Consider the following 16,578-nt stretch of genomic DNA (forward strand, 5'->3'; position numbering starts at 1 on the left):
TTTTTATTTTTCCATTTACTTGATTGATGGAATAGTCTTAGGTAATCATTGCAGTTTTTAATGGCTTTTACAATTGAGTATAATTAAAAAGAAGAAAAATAAATGTTTCTGCTGGAATAATGGGTGTGAGCTAGCATCATAAAACTACACTATATTTTAGCTTGAAGTTATCATCATATTGTGTTTGAGGCTTGGTGCTCTAGAGCACTTTAATTGTTAACTCTCCTTTACATCATATATGAACTTAAAAGAGTTTTTAGAGTTGAATTTAAAGAAAAAAAAATGTAAATACTATAAAAAATCATTTGCTATTCAGTTAATCATCTGATTTTAAGAAGTGATTTGTTTTATCGGTAGTGTGGTTTTTGAGTGTGTTTTAGAATAAAGCAATGCATGTTAATGAATTGTAAAATGCAAAAAAATATAAAATAACAGTTGATTGTACCAACTCGTGTTTGTGTGATCTGTTCTCTCTCTCTCTCTCTCTTTCTTCCTTTTGACGTTTTTTTTCTGGAGTTGCTGAGGGTGATTCATCGAGCTTGATCAGCAGGTTTTTGTTCCCAACTGAAAGTCTTCGGCTGTCATCACTCAGCCTAAACACCCGAATGATCTCGGCTAAAGTCGCAGTTGTTCAGCTGCAAACTTCAACAGTTATCTCAACAGTATAAACGAGCATTCGGGAGGTAAAGATGTTTGCATACAGTGTGCAGAAGGCGTGTAAATAAAGAAGAACAACAAATAACAACGCTGTGGTACTGAAATCCAAAAATAACCACTGATACAGGAGCAAATACAAAAACACAATGAAGCCAAAAAAGAGTATTATAATTAATAAAATACAATTTATTGTCTCAGAAATGTACTTTACCATAATTTCACATAATTAAAACCATGACAGACAGATGACACATGACTCTCAAAATAAATATCTGTATAGTTAAAGACAAAAAAAACAATTCTTATATATTTGAGGTTTATTGCATTTAAGTGTGTTTGTTACGCTACGGGTCCCCATGGAGGGACAAAAAACCACCAACAGTCCATGCTCAATTTACAACAGTGGTAGGCGGGTCTTTTGCTGCATTCAGGTGAACCTCGTAAATGTTAGTACTAAACAAGAAGAGGAGTATTTTTTTGAACGTGTAAATGTAAACGTGTGAATCTCAAAATGCAATATATCACAATAAAATTTCAAAAAGCCTTAAATTTTTGGTTTTATTAGTTTGTGCGTTATATTGTCATACCTGTCCCTTCTTCTTCTTCTACATGTCACTTTGCTCCATCATAATAAGTGTTCAATACGGACATACTTTCATTTAAAGGAAAGAAGGACGCACTTTATGATCACAAAATGGCAGGACAAAGGCATTCAAACTTTATTTTTGACATATAGAAACAGGGCCTTGAAGTCCTGTGCAGTTTGCCAGGTCGATAATCCAGCAGTAACCACACTGGAACCGGAGAAGCGCAGCAACTGCAACAGCAACTAGTGGTTCCGCCGTTGCCAACAGGACTTGAACGCAGCATCCGGCCAGGGGCGGGTAGGCGCTAACCGTGCAGTATGGCGGACGATGGAGACAGTTCGAGCGGACCAGTTGACACAAGCGGCGGGCAGGGGGCAGCGGAGGAGTCGGACGGGCTCGGCCTCGGCGCGATGTTGCTGAATATCAGTATTTTGGCTCTGTTGGTGGCGGTATGCGTGGCGTTGTACCGGCGGTGGGGCAGGCGGCTCGGCGCCGACGCGGCCCAGGGCGACGAGGCCTCGGCGCTTCCCAAGATGAGGAGACGGGACTTCAGTCTGGAGCAGTTGCGGGAGTACGACGGGCTCCAGAACCCCCGGATCCTGATGGCTGTCAACATGAAAGTTTTCGACGTGACCAGCGGCAAAAAGTTTTACGGTAAAGGTGCGTGGTCAGTGGGAAGATGAGCCGCGGCAGCACGGTGAGCGGCTGACATGCCGCCGCCTGCGGTGAGTTGTCCTGGACCCAAAAAAAGATTTGGGCGCTAACCGCTACGGTTAGCTTAGCTTAGCTTAGCTTAGCTTAGCTCTCTCTGGCTCCATCTGTGTTTCTGAATGGGATGCTAACCGCTTGCTAACTAGCTCGGCTGTTTTTTTTGTTTTTTTGGGGGGGGGGGGCTCGCGGAAGATGTTTGGGACACCTCTGAACTTTTTTTTTTTTTTTATATATATATATATCCGTGTGCAGCCAAACCCCGCCACGCACTTGTTGGTCGGACTCCTCCAGCTGGGGTTGTTTGTTGGGTTGTTGTTTTGTTGTGTTTTTTTTAAACAAGCGAGCCTGCTAACGTTAGCCTGTTAGCTCGTTGACGTGCGCTCACACGGTGAGGCTGTCCGGTCCGGTCCGGTCCGGGGACCCGACGCTTGTTCACGGGGACGGGACTTCTCCATCCGCGGTGGAAGTACATTTTACTCAAGTACTCCACTAAGTACAAAGAAAGAAAAAAAAAGGTAGTCTCATTTTCCTCGTCGGGAGGTGTTGGACTGTTTACTTTTGACATGTGTCTGACAGCTCGGGTTGTTTTATTAAGAGGACAAATTATTCACACCGGTCCTGTTCAGTAACCGCGCACCGTAGTTTCCTAATGTTTACGATCAATTTAAGTTATAGACTGTGTTTTCCTTGAGCTTCCGGAAGACTTGGGTGCATGTTGTTGTTTGTTGTTTTTAATAAAAAATTAAAAAAAACACCAAAAAAAACCACGCAACTCTACATATTTTCTGACCGTTATTATTCTAAAAATGTGGAAAAAAATGGAGCAGATGAAAAACAAAACCGCAGCCAAAAAGCCTGAAGACAAAAGTTTCAAAAAAAAAAAAAAAAAAAAAAAAGTCCACTGGGGGATCAAATACAAACATCTGGGGAAAGTATTTCAGTTGTTTTGGATGCGCTTCAACTTTATTTAGCTTCTGCGGTGCCCAACATGTCTTGGCTGCCTTATAATAGGAGGGGAAACCCTGAACTGTGATGCGTTGATGAAGATTAAACTAACCAACTGTATAAAGATGTTAAAATGAGCTCAACCTCCTACATATTCAGCTGAAACATGCAACATAAACATCAATGAAACTATAATACTGCACAACGAGAGCTTATACTTTTACTTATGTGAAGGATCTGAATACTTCTTCCTCCCCTGCTGACTGTGCATCAATATTGTAAACTTTGTATGAAGACTTGAACCTTAAAGGATTTTAATCTTGCTGTGTTTGCTAATTAAAGGGGGGCAGTCATGAGGTGAAGATGCATTGAGCCCACCGAAGAAATTTATGTGCAAATATGAAAAGCTGATATTACATTTCTTTACTTGCACCATGCATGTTCGAGGCTGTCCTTTTTTTTTTTATATTTCTGTAACAGCAAGGCCAACCTGCTACTCAGCATTTTCTCTGACTTGGTGGACTCGCCCGTCTTCTCTGTAATAAACTATAATTATTCAAACGCACTCCCGACGGTCTCGCGTGTCAGTCTGCCGTTCGACACCGATGGGACCGAGCCAAGTAGGCCTGAATCCGTCCACCTCACCCAAATATGACACAGTTTCAGAGACACAGTGGAGCTGCTGGGGTCACGTCTTAAACCGTCCAGGTGGCGTTCAACACACTGGACTTAGTCCTGGGACAGACGGGTGATGAATCCTGACAGAAAAGTCATTGACGACACGTCAGTTTAAGTTATCAACATCTTTCCCTCCCTGTTGCGGCCCTCCACTGCTGGTTCCAGGCAGCTGGAGCTGTCATTAACAGCTGTCAAGTATTTCTGACATTATTCAGGCACCAGATGCATCTCCATAATGTTTTTTTTTTGTGTGTCTCGAGTCACGATTCATGACACTGATTCTAATAATAGAAAGTAAACCGTAGTGTCACTCAGGCTTCATGTAAAGTGGGGTTTGCAGTTTTATCTCCGTTGTGATACGGTGCTCTGCTTCATGGACTCTTAACCAGCGCTTCCATCGGGTGTTTTTCTGCCTTTGTTTGTTCAGTTAGAAGAAAACAACCCGAGGGCCTGCAGGGTTATTCACATGCTAGTCAGATGATGTTCTGCTCGGAAGATGACGAAAGATTTCAAAACATGGAGGAAACTTCGGGGCAGGCCTTCGACTTTACTTGACGAATTTATGACTGAATTTTATCGGTGCCTTTGAACGGATATTAAAGTGAGATATCAGTCGGGTAAACAATTGGCACATTCAATTGAATTGATTCGTTGATCAACAGAAAATTAGCCATCTACTATTTTGATGAATGATTAATCTTTTTAAGGGGAAAAAAATCTGCTAAAATGCTCTGATCCCAGCTTCTTAAATGTGAATACTTCCTGGTTCCTTTAGTCCTTCATGAATATAAACGAATAAAAGTAGTTTTGAAAAACCAGACATTTTAGGCTGCACTTTGGGTTTTAAAAAACACTGGTTGCCATTTTAGGCTGCACCTTTGCTAAATTGTTATATTCGCAATAACTTTTCTGATTACTAATTACCTGGCTAATCGCTGCAACCGCTAAGAAACTATGTTTGTTTTAGGTAATTCTTTAAAGTATTTACAAGTCTTTATTACTAAAACACAGTAAGTAAAATGGTTTCATTACATAGCAGAAATCTTTATTGAACATAACACTGCTACTAACTGCTATTTTTGTTGTTATTACATTTTTTTGGTTTTTCCTTGATTACCTGATTTACTCACTAAATGTTAGAAAATAGTGAAAACTGCTCATAAGTATTTCCCACATCCAAAACGGTTTATTATATTCAAACATTAGTCCAAAGATATGACGTTTGATCTTATATATGACAATAAAAAGCAGCAAATCATCACATTGGAGCAGCTCGATCCAGTGGATTTTTGGCATTTTGCCTCGAAAAGTGCCGATTATATGATTAATTATTCAGACATTTGAGTGATTTAATTATTAAACCTTTATGCAACCTTTAAACGCAGGCCTCTGATGACGAGAATTCCAGGCAATATTCAGGTTCAAATTACAGTATGGCCTTCATATTAAAATATCTCCCAGCATCATATCGAAGAAGACAATGTGAAAAGTAAACGGTGTGTTTTCAAGAGGAAGAAAAGCGTGTGATTTCTCTGCAGTCCGAGGTCTCTTTGTGAACTCATTCCCTGAAAGGCTTTTAATGTGAAGCAGCAGTCACAAGATGCAGGTCGGGGTTAATCACAGAGGGTTTACTTGCTGCTTTACTGCACACTTTTCATCGTGTTTTTTTGTTTTTGTTTTTGTTTTTTTCTTCTTCTTCTTGGGTAAAGTAGCTTAAAACTACGTGAAACCTTTAATGTTACATCAGTTGATCAGCTCGTTAATGGACGGACTGAGACGCTCGCTCATCCTCGCTGTTGTGCGTTTTACTCCTCAGATGGTCCTTACGGCATTTTCGCGGGCCGGGATGCTTCGAGGGGCCTGGCCACCTTCTGCCTGGAGAAAGACGCCCTGAGGGACGAGTACGACGACCTGTCGGACCTCAACGCTGTACAGATGGAGAGCGTGAGGGAGTGGGAGATGCAGTTCATGGGTAGGCTCGGCGAGAAAAGTTCCCACCAGAGAAAAGGCTGCTCGCGTATCGATTCGGCTCAGATTTCACAGCTCCGGCCGCCGTATTTCCCGAGCGTCTCTGCATCAGTCAAGTCAGACTGCGCTAGTTTTCATCTGCTGGTCTCCCGTGATGCATCACGGTTGCAGCTTTTGCCATTAAGTTTGTACAACGTTCTGGTCAGGGAGAAATCTGCAACTTCTTGTAGAGAAAATAAAAATGTAGCTGCATCAAACAATGAATCTGCTGATTAAGTGATTGTTAAACCTACGTGTCATCAAAAAACAGTTAAAAAACAAAACAAAAAAACATCCCTTCTATCGTCCCAGAGCCTTATAACTCATAAAGTGTCTTATCATCTCTGAACACAGTCCAAAACTCAAATTTATATTTCAATAAAACGTAGAGACGAAGAAGAGCAGCAAATTCTTCCAACAATTAATCCACCAATTGTTGCAGCTCAACTCCATCATGTTACTCGCAACAAGAAGGAAAAGCATGTGAAGTCAAGTTTATTTACTGTATTTTTGGGGGTTTTGTTTGCTCAATAAACACATCAGAAGACAAAAAGGGGAGCTGCAACAATTTAATGATTAATGGCCATTTAAAAAAAAAAAAAAAATCTCAGATGTGAAGATTTGATGCTTTTCTTTTTGATTTTAAAGAGAAAATTTATTGGTTTTCGACTGTTCGGTCGGATAAAATGAGCATTTGAATAAGTCATCTTTGGCTCTGGGAAACTACAGTGTGCACCTTTCACTATTTTCTCTTTTTTTTTGGACATACAGAGCGATTGATTGAGAAAATAGACAAGCAAATTAATTGTTAGTTTCTGCGCTCGAAAGAATAAAGTAAAAACGTTCACGTTGATCCAAAAGAAGCCGTGAAGAGAAAACCCATTTTGCAATAACGCTGCAGAAGTAAACCCAAAATAAAAACCCAGGGAACAAACGTTGAAGCTCTGAGGAAAAGTTTTCACATTTATTGGAGGTTAAATTCCGGATTTAACGACCTCTTCAGGAACGTCTGAATTGGGCTGAACCGCAGGAGATTAATCGGCGACCGTTTATATAATCGGCGATCAGAAAAAGCTTTTCAGCTTGCCAGGATTTGCTGCAGTTCTCTTTGTCTCGTGTGACGTTAAACTGAAACCTTTCGCTTCAAGAACCTGACATTTTACAAACAAATGATCAGTTAATGAAGTCAATAATGAAGAGGTGAAACAGAAATAAAAGTTTGGTAGTTGTGGTGAATAAGTCGTAAAACATAATTTATGAATGAAAAAAAGTAGATAATATTTCCATTTCTTCATCAATTAATCTGTATATTATTTTCTTTGATAGTTTCAAGTGTTGAATGAAGTGTTTAAGCGAGAAGTCCAAAAGCTTCGCAAGATTTAAAGTTTAGAGCTGAAGAAGCCGAGTTTGATAAATGATTTAACATTTTTGTCTTAATTGATCCGACATTCTTCAGTTGCAGCTTTCCAGTTGCTTCATTTTCAGCCTTTCTGTCCTTAATGTGCGAGTTCTCTGAAAGTCTTCAAGTTATAAAACATTCGGCTCATACGAAACATTTAAAGATGTTACATCACGGTTTAGGATTTTTTTTTTTTTTTTCCAGCGTTTTATTGATGAAATTATCACTTGATTAACTGAGAAAAGACACTGAGGAGTAATCAGTAAAGAAAATCAAACTATTTACACTTTACACCCTGAAATCAGTGAATCTTTTGCCTTTAAACGGATTAATTGATTATCTGGAGACTCCTGTTACGAATCATTTCAAGAAACAAAACTTTGGAACAGATGCGCGGTGAAGCCAGAAATATCTCTTCTGCTGAATAACGGTTACGACGGGAAACTGGAAGGAAACAAAGGCCCTCAGTTTGTGACGCATGTCATAATCTGAGGATTATTCTGCACTCGGGCAGCATGAGACTCAGTTTCAGGTCCTTTTACAGTTTGTTCATGTTTAAATTGATCTCGGTGTATTAGTGTCTGATTGTGGACCGAAGGGCCCTCGGAGGAACATCGGGCTTACTTAAAAAAACAAAACAAGCAAGAGTTTAAAGCTGGACTGAGCAGCTTTGGAAGTTGGCAGCACCAAATTGCGACTGATTGAATCACGTAAGAAGATGTCAGGAAATCACTCCCAGCATGCCGTTTACCACGCTCAACTCCAGCCTTGTATCTGGATGTTCGGGGGCAAATTTACTCATTTATTACAGAAGAGTCGATTAATCCGTTAACTGACCGTTGATTAGCATTTTCTGGGTGCGGCTTTGAAAGCGAGATAATTTCCTTCCTTTCTTGAAATCTGTCCAGGAAATTGTTGAGAACTGCGACTATTGGTTCTTTCCATGATCAATTAATCCTCTGAACCAAAACCTGAAGATAATCAAGGAAAGCAGCAAATTCTCACGTTCAAGAAGCTGGAGCCATACTTTTTTTTTTATTAGAAAATACAACTAGATTTTTTTTTTTTTGTTAATGGTTTTGCCTATAGTACACCAGAAAATAGTAAAAAAAAAAAAAAAAATGCCACTTTGTCAGAGCAAATTTTGCCCTATTAAAGTGACTGTTTTGTCTGACAAACAGTCCAAAACTTTAAAGATATTAAACTGAAAGTAGTTGTTGGTTAATCAGTAACTTATCAGCCACATTTTTGCAAAAGAATTAAAGGAAAAATAACTTTTTTTGCTGCATGTCTAGGATATTAAACAGATTTTGTTTGCTTGTTTTTGGACTGCTGGTCAAACCACAATTTCAAAATATCAATTCTTTGATTAGATTATATGAGACAAAGCAAAGCAGCAAATCTTTAACTTGGAGAAGCTGAAGCGACAAATGTTTGACATTTTCCTTCAAGAAGGATTTAAGAAATTCATTAATTGTCCAGTTGCAGGTAGATTATGTCATTTTGAGTTCTAAAATAATTTGTCTCGTTGCACTTCCTTCCAGAAAAATACGATTACGTTGGGAGGTTGCTGAAACCCGGAGACGAGCCGTCGGAGTACACGGACGAGGAGGACATCAAGGACCACCTGAAGCACGACTGAGCGGTTCCATCACACCGACCAAAGCCAGGAGCCCCAAACAGCTGCGACGGACCGCCCGCCCACCCCCACCCCACCCCCAGACCTTCCTCTGCCCCCATCCACCCACCTGCCTCACTCCCCTCCTCTTGCCCCAACCCCCCTCTCAACCCCCAACCCCCCCAGCCTGTCCGGGGCCGCGGCTGTTCTGGAAGGGCAGGACTCAAGTCTCCACGCCCAGACCTCCCTCCTTCTTCATCCCGAGAAGATCACCACCAACTGAGAGCGATCGGAAACCTTTGACGAGGAGCGCTTTTAAACGACAGCAAACGGGTCCGGGGGGCAGAGAGGGCTCGTGCCATTCAATGTATCTGAATCAAAACCCTAAACAATATATTAGTCGTTCGTTCTGGGGGAGGGGGGGAGAAAGTGTGGTGGTCGCCGCAGAGCGTTGGGTGGAGGTCGGTCGGAGGTAGTCGGAGAAACACATTGGTCTGAGATGATCAGTGGATCAGGATGGGGAAACAGATTTCTCTCTCTTTTTATCTTTGGTTAGTCACATCGCTACTGAAACTGCTTCAGCTTCGGACAGCCTATCAATCAATCACTTCTGTTTATTTGTTCAAATCATCTCCCCCCCCCCTTGTTGAAAGGGCAGTGCTGTGGCCTAACCAAAGGCAATTGGCGGGGCGTCGCATTTTCCTGTTGTGTTTGTAGTGTATGCACTACTAGTTTTCTTTGTTTGTCACCATGTGATTGTATTTGTTGAGTAGCGTAGAGGGCGGGCGGGCGGGGAAGTTTATTTTTCTTTATTTTGGATGGGGTTCGGGGGGGGGGTCAGAGGTCCTTGCCATATGAAACCTGTTTTGACTCACATCAGACGGACTGAATCACTGATTGGGAATACAAAGGGAAGGTGATAAGGCAGTCCTAATCAATCGACTCAATTGTTTACATGCCTCACAAGCCAGCTGCAAGTCTGTAGATTCCCCTGAAAATGGTCCAAGTATTAATTGTGCCTTATTTTGTTTGTCGTGTCAGTCCTGACCGGTCTACAGGAGGAGGCGATGGAGGGATGGAGGTGTCGGCTTTTTTCCTAGACTCGGTCCCCCCACACTTTAAAGAAGAAGGCATACGTTCTGTCAGTCGTCCACGCACAGACTGTAATATTTCCCCACTTCACAAACTTTGTAAATAGACCGTATGAATTACTCAGTGTTACTGCCATATTTATGTAGTTGATGAACTCCATATACGTAAAATGCTATGTCGTATTGGCCAAAACCCCCATTGTTCGTGGTTTTTTTTTCTTTCAGTTCTGAACTTCTTTTTAAATGTGGGTGAATTTCCAAAAAAGAAAAAAACAACAAAAAGGAGCGTTGCAAAGTGCTGCAGGGCCGGACCGGGAGCTGTTCTTGCGAATTTTTTTTCGGAGACATTGCTTATCCTGTAAATATATCTATCATTTTATTAAAGCATGTGCAACAACGAAGTGAGCTATGCTGAATTCCCACCACATCATGTATTTAAATGTTGGGTGTGTGTGTGCGTGTTTGCGTGACCGAGGCAGGAAGGAATTTCTTCATGCATAATAAATCAATTTGGTTAATAATTGAAGATGTCTGGGATTTATTTACCTTCAGAGACGGCGTGATTGGATCACTACTAATTTGCAGGTGGTTAAATTGTTTTCCCACTAAGTGTCTTTCCATTGGGCCTGTTTACCTGCAAGGTGGATTGTCTTGTTGTTTTAATGTTTGAGGGGACACAAGTGCATAAAACTGATCCAGCTGATTATTATTATTACAATAAATTCCATCCATCCATCCATTATCTATACCCGCTTTATCCTGAACAGGGTCACGGGGGGCTGGAGCCTATCCCAGCTCATTTAGGGCAAAGGCAGGGTACACCCTGGACAGATTGCCAGTCCATCACAATAAATTCTGCTTATTACAATCCTTCAGAGTTTATTTTTACAAGTAAAAATGAACTCCACAGTTTGGCAGTTGGTAGTCATTTAAAAGTAAACGTCTAAAGTAGGTTTTGTTTGAAAATATTTGGGGAAAGAAATATTTAAACCATCATAAATAGAGCCGTAACAAATAAACAGGCCAAAATGAGCCGCAAACAAAGCATGAAGCATGACACAGGATAACTTCTAAATTCTAAATGAAAGGTATTTCAATGCTTACTTATTTTCCTCTTTCCATTTCTCTTTTTCATGTTTTTATTTTTTTTTTTTTAAAGCTGTAAAGGAGTAATAGCATTTCACATTATCTGGTAACTTGTTTCACATTGTAGTCCTAAAATATTGGAAAGATTTAAATTCAAAAGCACCATATTTTTAAATATAACATCCTGTATTTCATCCTGTATCATTGACATATGATAAGAATAGTAGGTGTCCTGAGGTCGATCCCTGTGGAACGCCGCATGTAACCGCAACTGGATTTAATTTGGTGTCATTAATATTGCTTAAAATTTAAGCAATATTAATTGCTAATTAATATTAAAGTAAGTAGATATCAACTAAAGATCATTTCTAAAGGTAACTAAAAACGGACTTCTTTTAAATCTGTATTTTATCCTTCACACGTCCGACTTTACAGTAAAACACTTTAAATCACAGTCCTGTGTAGTAGTCATTTTTGTAAACATGGGAATCTTTCCCATCTTTAACTGCAAGCATAAACCCCTTTCCTCTATCAGTCTGGGCTCAATAAGATTAGCAATTCTTTTTTTATTTATTTTCCATGTCCTCTGCAAGCTACTAAAAAGAAAAAGTCAATTATTTTTTGTGCATATTCTTTTATTTTCCTTGTCATTTGTGGCCAATTACCAATTATGTTGTGCCTATTTGTCGATTTAACTTGTCATTTGTGGGCCACAACAAAGAACATGGGAAATAAATGAATATGCACAAAAATGTATTTTCAATTTTAATTTATTTCCCATGTCCTTTGTTGGCCACCGTACTTCAAACAATTCCCTGGAATATTTTAGGATGTTGATGGTAATTAAATATATATTGGCGTGGATATAGCTATAAGTATGTACAGTTTATAAATCACTTGATGGCCATCACAGAAGTGTACATTCATGTTCATATGGGCGGATGAATGTTGAAGGACTAAAAATATCAACAATAGCTCAACAGCGCCCCTCTCCTCCTGCGGTGGATCTGGGTACTGCGCTGCCTGTGAGTGTGTTAGTGTGTGTTTGAAACTAGTCACTGTTGAACATCGTCCAACACCGTCGTCTGCAGACAGAGCTCGTCTCCCCGGTCACTCGAAGCAGGACCCGGAGCAGAGAGGCTTCTTCTCCGCGGATGATCCGTCGACCGTTTCTCGGCTGCAGCTCCGTCTCTCATCAGCACCGACATCTTGGCTGTTTTGGCAAAAACCAAAACTCCCCGAATTGAAGAATCATCCGTTTTCCTCCCCTCCCCGGCTCGGATCTTCTTGGCAGCTTTCCAGGCGACAATATAGGGTGAGCTATGACCCAGAGGACAGCATGCACGAACACACGAGTTCACCTCGGACTCCTCCGGTTGTATCTGGGCTTTGTGTTGATGTGTGTCTCCTGCAGGAGTGCAGGAATAATGGCAGAGCATCTTTCCCAGAGTGAGCTGGACTACCCATTCAAACTTCTGGAGTATTTCAACGGCTTCAGGGTGTCAAAGGTAACAAACATCTCAGGGTTCATTCAATCACAGGTAGTTGATGCGCAAGAGTCACTGCATGCAGGGCTGCTGCTCTCAAATATTTATAGTGTTTAATCTATTGCCAGGGGTTGCAGCCACGACACACAAGCAAGTACTGCACTTTCTAAACCACTATATTTATTTTAAAGCTACAGTTACTTTGCAGATTCAGATTACTAAAACGAAACATAGTAAAAAAACAACAACGATGTATTATAAACCACCCAGCACCTTACAAAGTAACCCTAACTTCACCCTTACAGAAAAAACAAAACAAAACAAAAATGTGCCAAAAAAATGTGACCACTTAAGTGTGTGAATGTGCACATAGGAAACATGTGGTGTTGTAGATGTAGATTCCCATTTGAAAACTTTTACACGTATTTTCCCCTATGGAAAGTCAGAACATTTCATCATTTTTTTGGTCCAAGTCATGGAATATAATGGAATTTTGTTTGTGGCATGGCTAAATTTGAATATATCAAACTGAATTATTTTCCTTGCAGTATTTTTCTAAATGGGATTATTAAACCTGTTTCCTGAGTGGTTTTGTCTCCTTTCCCGCGCATCAACAATGACTTCGGGTCACGTCGTGCTTTTTCCCGTAGCTGCTAACGAAGGCAAACACGCAGGAAAATCAACATTTTCAAGAAGTTCGGCTGCAAAACGATAACTTGAAAGAAAAGACCGATGCAAAGTTTGTAAAACTGCTATCGAATGTTAAAATCTGGGTGAGGGAGCCCTTCACGCTGCCACCGTCACTGCTCTAGTGCAGGTGTTGACGTGGCTGCGTGTCCATCTCCGCAGGTGATATTTTCCGCCTGTGAACTGGGAGTGTTCGACCTCTTGCTGAAGTCCCAGGAGCCGCTGAGCGCTCGCCACGTGGCCCAGGAGCTGAGCACCAGCGTGGACGGGACGGAGAGGCTGCTGGACGCTCTGGTGGGCATCGAGATCCTGGAGGTGGAGAAGAAGAAGGACGGGACAGGTGAGGGAGAGGAGGAGGAGAAGGAGGAGGAGGAGGATATAATCTCAGGTTCGTTGACAGATGTCAGAGGAAAAAGAAACGATTCACAATGAAAAGGGACATTTTTCTTTTTATTATTACAAAAAAAGGTATAATCCCGCTGAAATTACCCAAAAAAAAAAATCCAAACTATGTTCCTGTGTAACTGCTGTCAGTTCAGTAAATCTTCATATTGGAGGCTAAAAACACTGATTTAAAGTTGCATCTAAAGCAATCTTGCATGAAGGTGCATTTAGTAGCTGTTGCACAGCTTTTGATTGCATCACATGGTCTTCATCAAAAGTTCCAATTTTTCCAGATCACTTTGTCCGTCTTCTTGTCCGTGTTGGTTTAAAACTGAGTCTCAAACTTTGTTCTGAACCTGCGGTGAAATCAATCTCACCGTTCAGGTCCATTTCGTTGCTTTCGTTCCGGAGCCTTCAGTTTGATTCATCTCTCTTTTCTTTGACTGTCAGCTTTGTACAGCAGCACTGACGTGGCCGGTCTCTACCTGGCCAGAGGCAGCGCCAAGTCTCTTCACGACATGATCGTCTACCAATCCCAAACCATCTACCCGCTGTGGAACAACCTGGCGGACGCCGTCAGGTCAGTGGGTTCGCTCTGCGTTGCGTGAGGTTGAGATCGACTTTGCGGTCGCAGGAAAAACTCTTAAGACCGAGTTAACGAACATACAAATGACTTTATGTAAGTTGGCCAACAGCCTCTGGAGCTCCTCAGACGTAAAACAAACTCAATGAACATGCTTTTTATTTGCGCAAACGGTCGCTTCTTATTTCCCATCACGCAGGGAGGGCAAGAATCAGAACAAGAAGACCTTCGGCCTGCCAGTGGAGGACGTTTTTCAAGCTATTTATAGGTCGGTGAGGATCTCGTCGTCTCAAACAGCCTCGTTGTGTGACTCCACGGAGTTTGCAGTGGAGTTAAGATTCAGTGTGTGATCTTGAAATACTCCACTCAGATCGGAGGAGGAGATGCTGAAGTTCATGGGTCTGATGAACTCCTCCTGGGTTCTGGACGGACACGACATCGTGACGGCGTTCAACCTCTCCTGCTTTCAGAGGATCGTCGATCTCGGAGGTAAGACGCTGCGAGGTTTCCTACGGTGAGACTCATTTCCCAAAAGACTGATTGATGCCAACCTTTTCATTCTGTTGTCTTTCAGATTCTCGTCACAAACGTTTCCCCGTGTTGTTTCCTAATAAACGTGACTATAAACTGTTCTGTGTGGAAAACTCCCAGGTTGCACCGGGGCTCTGGGCCGTGAGATGTCGAAGGCGTATCCCTCGTCCTCCGTCACGGTGTTCGACCTCCCGCAGGTCGTAGAGACGGCTCAGAAACATTTCTGTCAAGAGGACGATGCTGTTGAATTTCAAACTGGTGAGCCTCATTCATATATATATATATCTATATATATAGATATATATATATAGATGTATATATATATATATATATACATAAATCATCAAATGATCTAATACATCAGCAAAAATCTAAGATGAGAGAAAAAGTCCAGAAATACAAAACAGATTTGTGGATCAGAACTTTCTTTTTTCTTCTTTCCTCTCTGACGACCTTTCACCTTTATCTTCTGTCCCTGGATATAAATAGACATAAAGTAGTTCAAACCAGCTCCACTTGCAGCAGCTAAAACACAAACATGCTGCTGACACACTGATTATTCAATATTAATAATCTAATGATGGCATATATGATAATATATCAGTCAGATGAACCAAACCAGGAATTTTGCTTTCACACTTTAACTACATTTTGCTTCTAATACTCTATAAATTTACTTAAGAGGGATTTTTCCTGCAGGATTTTTCCTCGTAATTGAATATTCTTACTTTTATATATTGGTACTTTTATTTAAGTAAAAGATCTGAATACTTCTTCCACCGCTACACATCAGATAAATAGAACATGACGGTTAAAAACAAACATATAAAAGCAGGATTAGTGAGATAAATGAGGGAGGAAAACCAGCAGCATGATGCCAACTAATGATATAAGACAGTTCATACAAGTGTTCCTAATAAACTGGTAACTGTGTGTGTTTTTATACATTTTATCTTCTGCACGCAGGAGATTTCTTCGGTGGTGAAATCCCGGCTGCTGACTTGTACGTTCTGGCCAGAATCATCCACGACTGGCCTGAAGAGAAGTGTCTGACGCTGCTGAAGAAGATCTACGACACCTGTCAACCAGGTGGGGGTTGGTTGCCGTGGAAATATCACACATGTGTCTCTGTGGCCCCGTTGTTGTATGATTCTTCATCCGCTTTGATTTTACACTTTGTCATCAGATTTGAACTCTTTTTGGAGGGATTTCATCTGATTTTTATCCTCATTTTGCAGGTTCATATTTTTATGTTATTTTTATCCGCAGAATATAAAAGACTAGATTTTTATCCAGTGCTGTATTTCAGATTTGAACTGGTCCGAACAGGAGTTCTTTTGAATTGTCTTATTCTGTGTTTTTACTTTCTTGTTTGAACCTGAGATAAATATTTGAACCCCAGCTCAGTTCGTCTGTTGGTGCTCAGTCTGTACATTCGTCCCTCGTGTCAGGCGGCGGCGTCCTGCTGGTGGAGGCGATGCTGTTCGAGAACAGACGAGGACCCATCACGGCTCAGATCTTCTCTCTCAACATGCTGGTGCAGGCGGAGGGCCGGGAGCGCCCTCCGTCCGAGTACACCCTCATGCTCAACAAGACCGGCTTCCACAATGTCCAGGTCTGCCGCACCGGCAAATCCTACGACGCCATCTTGGCCATTAGATGAGCTCAGACAGAGAGTGAACTGAACTGTCTTGAAGCCTTGAAAAGGTTTGGAGATGAGTATAAAACTAAAACTTAAAAAAGAAAAAAAAAAAAAAAGAAAACTGTCGTGCACATGGATCTACAGTTTATGTTGTGGTCAACCCTGGTGATGTTTTCAGATTTTATGTTTACAGCCCAACTTGTTTTTCACAGATACAAACACTCTCTGGATGGCAGCTGCTGCTGGGTATTTATAACATATTTCTTCATAAACATTGTGATTACTTCTCTGCAGGTATTAAAAAGTTCTCACATCTCTATTAGTTCTCGCTGTTTGAAGGAAAAATCACTGTGGTTCTGTTCCAAAAACTGATGTTTGAAGGATTTCTGCATCCATTTAGCAGTTTTATGTATTTTAATTTTTTTTTCATGATGTGATATTTGCCTGTTGTTTACATCATCACAGCACCAATTAGCTGCTGACAG

The 16,578-nt window shown here is 41.1% G+C and overlaps 2 protein-coding genes across 2 annotated transcripts; both read left to right on the top strand.

Moving 5' to 3' along the window:
- Nucleotides 1-1,525: 1,525 nt before the first annotated feature.
- On the top strand, nucleotides 1,526-9,382 carry pgrmc2 (progesterone receptor membrane component 2). The gene is made up of 3 exons (XM_069721415.1): nucleotides 1,526-1,904; nucleotides 5,395-5,550; nucleotides 8,529-9,382. The coding sequence occupies exons 1-3, from the start codon at nucleotides 1,562-1,564 to the stop codon at nucleotides 8,624-8,626; spliced, it is 597 nt and encodes a 198-aa protein (XP_069577516.1). The 5' UTR covers nucleotides 1,526-1,561; the 3' UTR covers nucleotides 8,627-9,382.
- Nucleotides 9,383-11,793: 2,411 nt separating this feature from the next.
- asmt2 (acetylserotonin O-methyltransferase 2) lies at nucleotides 11,794-16,511 on the top strand. The gene is made up of 9 exons (XM_069721429.1): nucleotides 11,794-12,094; nucleotides 12,194-12,287; nucleotides 13,116-13,293; nucleotides 13,788-13,917; nucleotides 14,120-14,188; nucleotides 14,291-14,409; nucleotides 14,572-14,709; nucleotides 15,418-15,540; nucleotides 15,903-16,511. The coding sequence occupies exons 2-9, from the start codon at nucleotides 12,207-12,209 to the stop codon at nucleotides 16,112-16,114; spliced, it is 1,050 nt and encodes a 349-aa protein (XP_069577530.1). The 5' UTR covers nucleotides 11,794-12,094; nucleotides 12,194-12,206; the 3' UTR covers nucleotides 16,115-16,511.
- Nucleotides 16,512-16,578: the final 67 nt, after the last annotated feature.

Source organism: Brachyistius frenatus, unplaced genomic scaffold (genome assembly GCF_029030835.1).
Source record: "Brachyistius frenatus isolate BFR_SWC_R1_liver_20210118 unplaced genomic scaffold, ASM2903083v1 Contig_263, whole genome shotgun sequence".
Classification (NCBI taxonomy): domain Eukaryota; kingdom Metazoa; phylum Chordata; class Actinopteri; family Embiotocidae; genus Brachyistius; species Brachyistius frenatus.

What these genes read in the sequence shown, in the direction of transcription:
- pgrmc2 (XM_069721415.1), top strand. Translation starts at nt 1,562, where the DNA reads ATGGCGGACGATGGAGACAGTTCGAGCGGACCAGTTGACACAAGCGGC. An exon ending in CAAAAAGTTTTACGGTAAAG is followed by an intron (nt 1,905 to 5,394) that starts GTGCGTGGTCAG and finishes TTTACTCCTCAG; the next exon opens with ATGGTCCTTACGGCATTTTC. An exon ending in GTGGGAGATGCAGTTCATGG is followed by an intron (nt 5,551 to 8,528) that starts GTAGGCTCGGCG and finishes ACTTCCTTCCAG; the next exon opens with AAAAATACGATTACGTTGGG.
- asmt2 (XM_069721429.1), top strand. Translation starts at nt 12,207, where the DNA reads ATGGCAGAGCATCTTTCCCAGAGTGAGCTGGACTACCCATTCAAACTT. An exon ending in GTTTTTCAAGCTATTTATAG is followed by an intron (nt 14,189 to 14,290) that starts GTCGGTGAGGAT and finishes TACTCCACTCAG; the next exon opens with ATCGGAGGAGGAGATGCTGA. An exon ending in CTACGACACCTGTCAACCAG is followed by an intron (nt 15,541 to 15,902) that starts GTGGGGGTTGGT and finishes CCCTCGTGTCAG; the next exon opens with GCGGCGGCGTCCTGCTGGTG.